General features: G+C 48.5%; 1 protein-coding gene across 1 annotated transcript in view; it reads right to left on the bottom strand.

Annotated features, from left to right (window-relative positions):
- DOCK2 (dedicator of cytokinesis 2) overlaps nt 1–13,298 on the bottom strand; it is a 522,265-nt gene that overhangs the window by 473,508 nt on the left and 35,459 nt on the right. The window contains exons 8-10 of the mRNA XM_075542723.1: nt 10,871–11,006; nt 8,298–8,452; nt 2,768–2,849 (exon numbers count right to left, since the gene is read on the bottom strand). Of these exons, the coding sequence (XP_075398838.1) occupies nt 2,768–2,849; nt 8,298–8,452; nt 10,871–11,006 (373 nt within the window). The remainder of the gene's footprint in view (nt 1–2,767; nt 2,850–8,297; nt 8,453–10,870; nt 11,007–13,298) is intronic.

Here is a 13,298-nt window from a genome sequence, read left to right as displayed (position 1 = left end):
TTTATGACACTTCCCTTGTGTATTTGTTTGTTTACTATTAGAACCTCTCCCACCATCATGCCATGGGAACAAACAGCTCCCCAGCTAAGACTAGATCCCTAGCACAGGTACTTTCCCACAGCAGGTACTCAGGAGATCTTTTGTAAGTAAATAAAATCAGCGACAACCCCATCTGGAGATCTGGAGATGATGACCAACCTGTTCTTTAGATGAAGACGTACATCATTTCCACCCACCACCCATCCCTTAGTTTGTTCCACTGTGGTGATTTGCATGCTTCTGAGATGCTGAAAGTCACGTTGCCACTAGTAGTTAAAGCTCTAGCAGGATCGCACTGGTGGACAGGTTCCCGCTGAACTTCCAGACTCAGGTAGACTAGGAAGAAAAACTACCAATCTACTTCTGAACATTAGACAATGAAATTGTGTAGCTCACTGTAGAACACGGTGAGACCCACTTGCCTTGAATATGTCGTCAAGAGGGATCAAGCCTGGAGGAGGACTTCATGTTTGGTGAAGAAAAGGAGGTCCTCAATTAGATGGATTGGCAAATTAGCCACAGTGGCGAACTTGAACATGCTCCTGAGAGTGAAGATAGTGCAAGACTGGCAACATTTTGTTCTGTTGGATATATGCTGGACTCATGTCACCTTGAGTCAGAGTTGACTCAATGTCAACTGTCTACCTCTGTAACATCTATCTATCTACATATCTCCCTCCCTCCCTCCATACCTATAGAGCATCTATCTGTGTACCTACCTATCTACCCATCTATCTATCTATATATCTCCCTCTATCCCTCTCTCCATAACTATACAGCATTTACCTGTCTATCTATCTATCTATCTATCTATCTATCTATCTATCTATCTATCCACCTACCTCTACAATATTGACAGAGGGAAGTGTCAGCCTATTGATTCACCCAAGTAAAACTCTGAAGTTCATTTTCTCGGGAAAGCAGAGGTGGTGAGAGAGGCAGAATTCCATGAGGGCAGAAACACGGTCTCATTGATACTGTGGGACACAAATTTCCTGGTGCCTTTTCCCTCATGTTTACAACATGAATTGATTCTCTGCAAAATGAACCACTGATTGATTCCCCGTCCCCCTCTCACTGGTGGAACATCTGTCTCCTGGTTTAATCAGGAAGCCCCACAAGACTTCCCTATTTATCAAGGAAATAAATAGGCTCCTCCTTCAACTAATAATAGATAAACAGAGCAGAGGCACATCTATATCTGCCAAGAAAACTTAGTCTAAGCGACTAGGACCTATGATCCTATTCCATGCCTCTGGCCCATTTTTTTTTTAAGGAAACAACAAACAAAATAAATCAGCTCCACTCCAATCTAATTGCGACATAACATACGACATTGCACTTAATGGGCTGTAACTGGAAAATGATTGTAGAGCAAGGTAGGTTAATCTGGCATGCCAGTCACCACTGGATCAAACCCATCGGTTTGTTCAATGCCCAAATACCTGCAGGCTTCTCCTCTGCAATTTTCCCGCTGAAAAGGCAGGCAAGGCAGTGGCAATGTCATGAAAGATCTACGACCCCCAAGGGATGACAGTGACCATGGCCCAGGCATGCGCAGTGGATCCTTCTGTTGTATGTCGGGTCGCTAAGGGTCGGAACCAACTTGATGGCACCAAACAGCAACACCAGCTGCAAAGGAGAGTGCAGGCAACCCCAAGATCCTCCGGTTCCATGGGATCACCCTCTTCACACCAGTAAAGACCAGTTGTCATGGGGTCCGTTCCAACAGAGGCCACCACGTGCACCTGAGTCAAACTGCCCCCTGGGGTCCTCAACAGCTGGTCTAGACTCCAGGTTCCAACCTTTTTATTTGCAGCTTCAACTGTGAACTGTTTGTTCAGCCCAGACTCCCGTCCTAACACAGCTGCATGGAAACAAGGCGAGGAGAGGGTCTCTGCTCCAGAGTACAACTTTCCTCCTTCTCTTCTATGTCTTTTGTTCCGAGGCAAAAAGCCAGGTCCATGCTCAGAAATTCATCATGCAGATAACAATTGATTACGATGTTTCCACACATGAAGTCTTGCCCTAAGAGTCTTGGTATTTAGAAAGATGATCCCAAGGACCCTTACGATCTTTAGTCATCTATGACTCAATTACGTTCAACAGTATCCAATTTTCCAAGGCAGGAAATGTTCCAGGAAGATCTTATTTTTTTCTGATGTATTTACAAAAGGTTTTCAGAAAGACCTGAACCAAAGAACGGGTAGCCTAGTTAAACCATGAATCAACCAGACAAATCACAGGAGATGCACTCACCCATTCAGCTGGGAGGGCGAGTTGCTAAACGAGGCAGGTGCTCAGTTTGACAGTGGGAGGTCTGTGCTCCCTGGGTACACAGGAGTGTGTGCCAAAGGAAGAGACAATGAAGGAGGAAGGAAGAGAGGAGAGAGAGTGGGTACAAGGGCCTGGGCAAGAAATACCCAGTTGCCTTCACGATGATTCTGACACATGGCAACTTCCTGGGTTTCGGGGTCGAATTGTACTCCCAGTGGTTTGCAAGGGCTGATGTTTCAGGAGTAAATCACCAGGGTGGGTTCTGACCTTCAACCTTACTGAGCAGCCAAGTGCATCACCCAAGAGCTCTTATTTCTCAGAACAAAGCCCAGAACTCAGGTCTGCACCAGAGCCACGTTCCAGCCTGACCAACCGACTGACCAGCTTCATGTCCAAGTCCACATCTTCTCTGCGCATGAACCGTGGCAACAAGAAGCCAGTGCACACTCACCGTGAAGACCACTTTCAGGTTGTTCAGCATCTCGATCTCCTTGGGGAAGCCCCTGCTGCCCCATCGCACCAAGTAGTTCTCGCTGTGGGAAGAAGAGCAGCAGAGTGTTATTCCCCGGGACCCAGTGTCCGTTTCAGGTCTAGTCACCGAGTATCTCCTCTGTGCCCAACGCCATCCTTGCTGCTGGGGAGACAGTAGTGTTTGGGGCAGACCAGAGCCCTCCCCCCAGGGGTCCTGGTCTTGTCAGGGAGGCACACGCTGGACAAGCAGTCACATTCTACCGGGACAAGGGACTTCTGCAGGTTTGCATGCAAACTTCTTCCCGTCCCTATCTGCTGGGCCCATTCCAGTGCAGCTGCTTAGTCGTTTTGAAGATTGGCTGTCTTGGCCACAGAGGGTTTTAAGAGGGTAAAGCTGGAGTCAGTGGGGACATTGTACTGGGTTGTCTCTGGTCATAAAGGATGTACTCTACTCTCCTTCCCCATTTCATTAAGAGACTGCACAAAGACCGCAGTGATTTAAAACTAACTGGAATTCAGGACTGTCTCTCCTTAAGAGGAGCGTCTCGCTGGCATGAGACTGCGCATGGGGCCTCAGCCCATCCAGTATACACTTAGTTGCAACTGCACAGGAGACCTGCGGGGTGTGGTCAGGATGTACAGCAGAAGGGGCTGACAGGGGCGGGCTCGGGAAGTCTTTGCTGAGCCTCTCACATGGAAAGAAAACCCGTCCGGAAAAGAAATCAGGAAAGGCAAAGCAGACGCACGGGCAGTCTCTGAGGCAGGAAGAGGCTGACACATCAGAAAAACTGATCCAAGAAGATAGAGAGGAGAGAAAGAACCAGAGGAGGAGGCCAGATCTCATCTGTCTTGTTAGATTTGGGCCTTGATTCTAAGAATAACAGAAACCCACTGGCAGGCAGCCCTGCAATTCCCACATATGATTGTTTCCCATCTTGTCTCTCTTAGCAACCATGCTCCGCCCCGGGTGGTTCAAAGTCACCAAATCAGGTGCACCAGGAAGATGGAGTAGGCTAGCACCAAGGTTTCTGAGAATGAACTTGGTGCAGTGGATTGAGTTGAGTAACTTGGTAGCCCATGCTATCTAGGAGCATATTGGTGGTGCTTAATAAATGCTCATGATCTTGTGTTCAGAAAAAGCAAATTAAAGCTTAAAACCATGACAGACAGGAGGCCATCAGAAGAGAAGTCAGAGGAGTCCCAGGCAGGCCACGGTCTCCTGGGTGGATCTTTGCTCTCTCTGGTGTCTCTTCCTTTGCTCTGCATTCCCCCCTGGGAGGTGACTGGGAGCCATCCGAGCCAAGGGCAGGGCACACGGAACCACAACCATGAGGAGCAGGAGCACAGGCCTGGGTTAGCCGAAGCTTAAAACACAACCCAGCCAAATGTATTGCTTTCTGTTTGTTCGGTTTGGTTTGTTTTTTTTCCCAGTATGATCAAAACATTTTAGTTAGAACCAAAGCTCCAGCCAGAAGCATGTGGGAGAGCCAGCAAACTCATTCTTTCCCACAGACGACTGCTGTGTTGTGCACAGGGACACACCTGGGTGGGTGCTGCCTGAGCTTTTCCTGCCGATGGAGCATGCCCCTTCGTGGCCCAGCTGACCAGGTCTAAACAGCAAGCACCGGTGATTTCCTTCTATAGGAAACGCAATCACATCTAAGGAAACAATTTTGAGGACCAACCTGGACCATCCATCCCTGCTCAGGAACCTTGTACAGCAGCACGTGAAGGCCTGCCCTCCAGGCCATCATCCAGGTGAGGCCTCCTCCAGGGTGACCCCCCTCGGGAGAATGCGGGCTCTCCCAAGTAACCCCAGCTCTTTACACAAAGCCTTGCCACTGGCCTGACGCCTGAGCTTTGGCTAGTGTGTTTCTGGCAACCATTTCCTTACATTTCCCAATCCAAATCTCTTCAGGGACCTGATGAGGATCTAAGCGTAATTCAGCCCAACATTGAAAGGTCTATCCCAACCAAATTCTCCCTGCCCACTCCGGGGCTCACTGTCCGTCTGCCCTGGCTAGGCCAGGTAGGGCTCATGATTCCTCCACCATCAAGAAGCTATTCCGGGTCAGGCTGATTCAGGGAGTGCTTAAAAATCTTCTCCCCTCTCCTGGGCCATGCCTCTTCTCCCCTCCCCTCTCCTCTTACTGTCCTCATGTCTTCCGCCTAGTCCTATCCTCCTCCCCTGCCCCCAACCCAGGACTACCCAGTCTCTGCTGCTTTCAGAACCTCCACTCAGGCATGCCCCACGGAGCATGTCATCTGATGTGGCACTTCAGGGACTAGAGCAGCTGTCTCACTGATCCACCACCTCCCCCAGCAAGGCTGGGGCTGGACCATCCATCACCTAAATGGGCCAGGCGCCCCTGTCGGTGCTGCCAAGAGCAGCCCTCGTGTATCTGGAGAGGCAGGGAGGGTCCTCTGAATGTTTTCAGAATCTTTCCCCACAGTTTCCCTGAGAGCAGTGAGCAGGAAGGGGGGTTGTGCGGCATAACTATCTCAGGGTGGGGTGCTGTCTAAGTACCCAGGACCACCGGTTCTTAGCATCTGCTGAGACCTAGACTAATGAATTCGGTTTAAATTTTAATACTGGAGATTTAGGTTAGCCATCAAGAATAGATTTCCACCATAACAGTGCTGACAGTCCAGCCAGAGCCACGTGGGATATCAGCTACAGTTCCATCCTTGGCATCAGATTAAAGCGAGAAAGCAGTCTTTGGAGGCAGCTGAACCTGCTATAAATCAGCTCCACCATTTAATAAATGTATGTGACTTTGGGGCAGTCACTTTGCATCCCTGGCCCTCATTTCACTCATCCAAATAGCACGGAGTAATGAGGACTGAATGAGCTCACACAGTGACCTCAGTAGAGGCATCTTAGGCAGACAGCGCCTCCATGTTTCATCAAGTCTCCAGTGGAACCATCATGTTCTCACTGAAGGACCATTATTCATGAGGGTAATGCGCATGAACTCTTGCTAGGAGCACATCGATGGCTCGTTTTCTCCAGAGACACAGAGGGGAAGGCTCCACTCCATTCCCATGGGCCTCCTTTCTCATGGGCCTCCATTCAGTGGCCTCACCCAGGGGATCATGCTGTTGTTGGCAGCAGCTGTTGAGCTGATTCTGGCTCACGGTGAGCCTGTGCTCAATAGAATGAAGCACTGGGTGGCCCTGCTCCATCTTCACAACTGTTCTTCTGTTTGAGCCCACTGTCGCAGCCACGGTATCAGTCCATCTCATTAAGGGCCCTCCTCTTCTCTGCTGCCCCTCTGCTTTACCAAGCTTGATGTTCATCTCCAGGGACTGGTCTCTCCTGACAACATGTCGAAAGTTGGTGAGACAAAGTCTTGCCATCTTTGCCTCTAAGGAGCATTCTGCTGTACTACTTCCAAGACACATTTCACGGTTTTTTAGCAGTCCATGGTACTTCCAGTATTCTTTTCTAGCACCATCGATTCGTCTTCCATCCTCCTTATTCAATGTCCAACCTTCACATGCCTATGAGGTGGATGTTGAAAATGCCATGGCTTGGGTTTCAATCATTGCTGGATTACATGAAGGCCATGATTTGATCTGTGGCACTGAATTATACAAGTGGAAGTTGTGAAATTGGAGAATGTTTGTTGCATATATTTTTACCACTGTTAGAAAAAATATATATAGAATGACATCAATCATCATGAGTACTAGGAAGAAGAAAGTGTTCTGGAATTGAATATGGTGACACTTGTACAACTCTTTTTTTTTCTTTTTTTAAATCATTTTATTGGAAACTCATGCAACTCTTATCACAATCCATTACATACATCCATTGTGTCAAACATATTTGTACATATGTTGCCATCATCATTCTCAAACCATTTTCTTTCAACTTGAGCCCTTGTTATCAGCTCCTCGTTTTCTCCTCCCTCCTCCCTCCCCCATGAACCCTCGATAATTTATAAATTATTATTATTTTGTCATATCTTACACCATCCGACATCTCCCTTCACCCACTTTTCCGCTGTCTGTCCCCCAGGGAGGAGGTTACATGTAGATTCTTGTAATCTGTTCCCCCTTTCTCCCTCACCTTCCCTCCACCCTCCCAGTATGGCCACTCTCACCAATGGTCCTGAAGGGATCATCTGTCCTGAATTCCCTGTGTTTCCAGTTCCTATCTGTGCCAGTGGACAATTGTACAACTCTTCTTGATAGGATTGAATTATGGAATTGCATGGCATGTGGATGAAGTACTAATAAAACTGTCATTGAAAAAAAGAAAACTCTGTGGCTGGGGTCAGGCACCCCTTCGTTCTCTCAGGCATGTCCTTGCTTTAAGACATTAAAGAGGTGGTGGGTCACAGACTTCGCCCATGGAAGGTGTCATCTGATTTCTTGACTGCTATTTCCATGAGCATTGATTGTGGATACAAGCAAGACAAAATCCTTGACAACTTCAACCTTCGCTCCATTTATCATAATGCCAGCTACTGATATCCAGTGGTGAGGATTGGGTTTTTGTTTTTGTTTTACATTGAGTTGTAATCCACACTGAGGGCTGCAATCCTTGATCTTTACCAGAGTACTTCAAACCTCCTCACTTTCAGCAAGCAAGGTTCTGTTATCAGCATATCACAGGTGGTTAATGAGCCTTCCTCCAAGCCGTGCGCTTCTTCATGTCTTTCAGCTTCTCTGATGGTTTGCTCCACATAGAGTTGGATTACTCTAAAATATCTTGTAGAGACAAGCAGTGGTCCCGTGAAAGGATGGAGACCTGAACCACAAGTTGAGCCGGGGGGTGGAAAGTTTACAGGGATGGGAGGCAGGACACTAGTCTTCTCCCTGAAGATTCTGAAAGAGTTCCTCAAGCAGGACCATTAAAAATTTCTCTCACTTCGTCCATTCCCAAGAAAAATGAGTAATAGTAGTATCAATAAAGGCCTGTGCCACACAGAACACCATGGACCATGTGCCAGTCCTTGTGTTGACTGCTTCATGGACTTTCCTCATTCCGGTCTGATGAGGTTGGAGGCTGGAACTCACGTCATGCAAACGGGATACTAAGAGACAACGGTAAGCTGCCCAAGGTCAACCACAGGTAAAAGGTGGTAAGCTGCCCAAAGGCAACCACAGGTAAGTGGCAGTGGAGCCAGCACGTGAACCGAGGCAGAGTGCAGAACCCACAGGTGGAGCCTGAAGCTACCTGGGAGGGGCTGTGGTTTCCACCCTTCCTTTCCCCACTCCCAGCTGAGAGGTCAGTATGTTTACTCGACCCCTGTCTGACCCTCTCTATGCCTGATTGGCATGCAAGAATCAAAACCTAGCCCCCTCGGACTATACCTCGAGTGTGGGGAAAAGCTGAGGTGGCAAGTGATACTTGCACCTCACACATGGCTGTCACCATCTGTTAGACTGGGCTTTTCTTCTGGGTGGGCATGTCTCCCCACAAGGAACAAAAGATGCTCTGTGCCCTACCAACTCTAACTCATCCCGTTCAGAGCCCCAGTAAGATGGGACACACGTACCTTATGACCATCTGTTTGTTGGGGTCATAGAGGGACATGAAGAGCTCAGCGTCTTCCCCGATTCTGCAGACAAAGTTCCTCACAAAGACGTAGAGGCTGTGGGTCGGGGAGGAGGAGATGCGAGAATACATGCCATAATCCGGCTGGTCTTTGCACTGAGGGGTGGAGACAACGAGAGGGGAAGATGGAGAACGTTAGCCTGAAACCACTCCAGGTGACAGAGGGAAGGACAGGTGCAGGGTATCGGGCGTGGCCTGCAAATTCAAGCCCAGAGATGTGGGTTTTACCATTGACGTGACCACAGAAGCTTCTGCAGTCTCCATTGAGTCACTGTGGCCTTTGTGGCCGGGGTGTTGTGGCCATTGCGGCCTGGATGTTCTCTCCTGAGGAAAACAGCCGTCAAAACCTTGCTTTCCTCAGAAAAGCTCACGTCATAGAAGCACAAACCATAAACAAAAAGAAAAAGATGGATAATGGGGTCTCTTCAGAATTAAAAATGTTTGCTCTTTAAGACAGATTCAAAGATGAACAGGCAAGCCACAGATGAGAGAATATAGTTGTCCAACATAGCTGATAAAGTGTCCGCATCTGGAATATGCAAGGGACTCTTACAACTTAAAAATAGTACTAAACACGTGACAATTGAGTATTGGCAAACCACTTGCACAGACGCTCCATAAACAGCCAGTGAGTCCGTGTAAAGAGGCTCGGCCTCACTCACCTCTCTGCCATGGAGTCAACTCCAAGTCAGAGCAAAGCACTCCTCGCCAGGAAAGTGCCAGGGCAACCTCAGGCCAACCCCGCCCGAGACCGACTCCACTGGTCCCAGGGACAAAATTGACAATAGCAAGTGGTGGCAAGAACGTAGAGCAACCGAAATTCTCATCCATTGCTGGTGAGGTTGCAAACTAGGATAGCCATTCTGGGGGACAGCCTGGTAGGACTTTGAAAGGTAAACACATGCTTCCGATATGTCCCAGCAAGCCCACTGCTCAGTATTATTGCCTGCACATACACACACACAGAATACATATGTCCACTGCAAGTTTTACGTGCAAATATTCATAGCAGTGATGCATAATATAGTCCCAAGTTTCAAACAACACCAAAGCCCATCACGAGTTCCGGGACTAGCCATACAAAGGAACACCCCATTGGCAATACAAAGGAACCAAGTATTGCTCCACATGACAACGGGAACCTCAAACACACCGTGCTTCATGAGAGATGTCAGACACAAAAGACTCACCCTGGGTGACCCCATTTGCATGACATTCTGCAAAAGGCAAACACCAGCAAACCAGGGGGTTCCTGGCCTGGGAATCGGAGAAGTGATCCAACGTAACGGATGCAATCCAATGACTCAATGTCATGGACTTCGTCCAACACTATGTTATTGACATTCATTGAACGGTAGCCTTAAAACAAGTGAATTTTACTGTGTGCAACATAAACTTCAATCAAGTAATCTGAAGCAGGGAGTGTGCCTTTGGGCTTTCCTAGGGTGATACAAGGGGTCAAGAGCTTGACTGGGAGTTTGTGTTCACCCCACGGTACCTTGGAAGGAAGGCCTGGTGATGGATTTCTGAACACATCAGCCACTGACAGCGCTCTGGGGCACAGGGTCACCGCCAGTTAGAAGGGACTCAATGGGAACTGGGTTTCCACTGGTTAAATGTGGCTTCTCAACATCAAAAGCATTGACTGTTAGCATGTCTTTAGAATTCCTTGGTGGCTTCCCCCACCACACTTGAAACAACATCTTAAGTCTGTCCCATGATGCTCGGGTTCTAGAGTGGACTCCGGCTCCCTCTCCCCATCGTTGTCTGCCTACTCCACGGCTCACTGCACCCACCTGCAACTCTGGTCTTTCACTAGTCAGCACGCAGGCATACCCTCTGCCCAGAACACGCTCTCTGTAAATCGCTCCGAGCCTGCCACCATCCCATGACCCAGGTGTCGGCTCAGATGTCAGACCTCAGAGTGGCCCCTTTTGATGGAGCCTTTGAAAACCAAGCCAGGTGCCCATGAGTCAATTCCTGTTCAAGGCAACTGTGCTCCATAAGGTTTACCACGGCTGCTTTTTCCAAGAGTAGATTGGCAGGTCTTTCTTCCAAGACACCGCTGGGTACCCTTGAACCCCTAACCTTTCCATTAGTACCACTTGCCTCACCCAGGAGCCCTGCTGTGCCTTTTAAAGTGGCTCTTGGCATCACACTGACTCACATAACTTCGTTTACTGCCTTTGGGGAATGTATCGCCATTTGGAATTAATGTGCTCCTCTATTTATCTACTTTTAAACTGCCTTTCCCCTCTCCTCCTCCCTAGACAATAAAAGCTCCCTGAGAATGGCTCCCGTCCTGGCATTGTCTACCTGTGGGATGGGTGTGGGGTGAATTACAGACCTATGTGCACAAACACAGTAAAATGAATGTGGTGACTGATCATCTCAGGTCAGAGGACAGATGGCCCCATGAACAAAATACAGTCTGGTTAATTAGGCTATTGTTTTAAGTTAACGGCATGCTAAATGCCTGGCTTGCTTGGCCAACCCCTGTTTAACAAAGCTCACCAATTCTTCCTTGATTCGCTCGGTGATTTTATCGGTTGCTTCCTCGTGTGCATGGAACAGGCTGATGACACTGGTCTTATCAGGGTCCAGGATGTTCCCATCTTCATCTCGGACAGTCAGATCCAGCTCCAGGATTCTGAAAAGCAAACCCTGAGGTGAAGATAAATGGGGACTCTAAAGACATTGGGACATTGGGGAAAAGGTTTGACCAGGAAATTCAACTCATCTCTGAGAATCGTGTGAGCACCGAGGCATGCCCTAAACTGATGTCCCCCTGCACAGCCAAAGAAGAGCACGTGGAGGACTCTGTGACAGGGTCTATGAAAACCTCTAACTGGATCTTTCCTTGAGGTAGGGAGTCCCAATGGCTTACTGGTTATGAGTTGGGCTATTAACTTCAAGGTCAACAGTTAGATACCACCAGCTGCTCTGCAGGAGACAAACAAGGCATTCTACTCCTTTAAGAAATTCCAGTCTTGGAAACCTGCAGGGGCAGTTCTACCCTGCCCTATAGAGTTTCTGTGCATTGACATCGATCTGGGGACAGGGAGTGAGTGACTGTTCCCTGATGTTGGCCCTCGGGAAGGGGTCATCCTACAGTGAAACCACCAGGTGTGCCCCAGTTTGTTTGCCTCAGCCACAGGTGGAGATGTCTACCCAGAGATGAATGGCTACTTTGATCTGTAATAGAAAACTGTGAAGCAGAGTCTTCAAAACTGTACCATTTTGATATGCTTTTGTGATATATCTCAATGAAAAAAGTAGGTACAGAGAGATGCATACAGTATTTTTGTGTTAAAACAACAACAAGTAAGCAAACAGAAACCGAGCCAGGTATGTGAGCAGGGTGCATATGGCGCAGTGGTCAAGCGCTCAGCTGCTAAATGAGAGAGGACCGTTAGGAGCGTTAACTGCAAGAGAAGTGTTAGCTGCCCTGGAAGAGAAAGAGGAGGCTGTGGCTTGTGGGGCCTGGAGGCCCCACTGGGCAGCATTGCTCTGTCCTGGAGGGTTTCATTGAGTCAAAATCGACTTGACAACAGTGTGCTTGGTTTACACAAGTGACAACGAAGAGCTAACAGTCTGGACAGAACGGCCGGAAGTGCTAACCCTGGTTTCTTGTGGGGAGCAGGAGATCGAAGAAGATGTGGGCTTCCTCTCAAATGTGTCTCCTGTTGGACTTTTTTTTTCCTCTACAAAGAAAATGTACTCCTATATGATTTATTTAGTGACGCTTGGAACATTGTTATTGGGGGGAAGAAGTCTCTTCAGATCCATCGATTGTTCACTCACAGCTTGATCTTAATCCACTTGACTTACAGGCCTTACGCTTCCCCTTGTGTTGCATTGATTTGTGATTTGTTTCGCGTCTGTCGCTCCAACGGGCACCAGCGATTCTCATCGCAGCCAGCTTGCGTGCAGCGCTGACAAGACTGCCCGTGTGTTCGTGTGCTTAACCCACGTGGCTACTCTACAGGGAAGCAGAGTTAGCGCACCCATTTCCCAGAGGAAGGAAAGACTAAGGATTGAAGCCATTTGCTCAGGATCACACACCCGTTTAGATAGAAGAAACATGGCAGCAAAGCCCATGCGCGGAAGCTCTAGAGTATACTGTTTAGACCAGAGGAGCTGGTTATTACAGCTGCCATTGAGTTGACTCCAACTCATAGCAACCCAATGCAGCCAAGAAGAAATCACTGCCCAGGCCTGCAGCATCTCCACGACCACTGGTTAGTATGCGTGAGTCCATTGTTGCAGCCACTCTATGATGTCAGTGCCTACAGTGTTCATCTTCCGGTAGATCCCCAGGCCTTTCTTCTGCATCTCTCTCTGACTGTAAACATGGCTAAAATCTGTCTTCCTTCATCAACCCTGTTGGTATTTGAAATGATGGCACCATGACTTCCAACAAGATAACACCACACGTGCCACCATCGCGCAACGAGCTCACAGATGTGGAGGATGCCAGCTGCCCAGGCAAAGAAGGGAAGAGGAGGGCTGATGGAAAGTCTGGGGAGACCAACAGGGGCCCTGCAGCGGCACCCCCCACCCAGTGCCAGATTGCTTGGATGGGCTGCAAGGGCAAAGGAAGGAGACAACGTTTTCATCTCTTATTTGAAAATCAAATTGAGAGGCACGTCTCTCCATCTCATCCAAATGCAAACAGAAAGGAGGCAAGGTTCATCTGTTTGTCCAAATTCATTAGGAAATTAACTCCCAAGCAGATATGACTCAGAGCCTTGCACAGCCATGCAGGCGACCCGGGGACACTAGCGGGAAAAATGCCTTCAACTAATGCTGGGCAGAGACTCGCGTGACCTCGGAACAGACTGAGCGGAGCCCATGCATGATTCAGTGACAAGATCCCCCCCCCGCTCCTACTCTTAAAATGTATCCAAGGGGATCAGGTTCCAAAATGTCTGAGGAGAGC

The sequence above is a fragment of the Tenrec ecaudatus genome, chromosome 2 (assembly GCF_050624435.1).
Source record: "Tenrec ecaudatus isolate mTenEca1 chromosome 2, mTenEca1.hap1, whole genome shotgun sequence".
Taxonomy (NCBI): domain Eukaryota; kingdom Metazoa; phylum Chordata; class Mammalia; order Afrosoricida; family Tenrecidae; genus Tenrec; species Tenrec ecaudatus.
The sequence above is the reverse complement of the archived record's forward strand: the minus strand, read 5'-3'. Positions and strand labels throughout refer to the sequence as shown.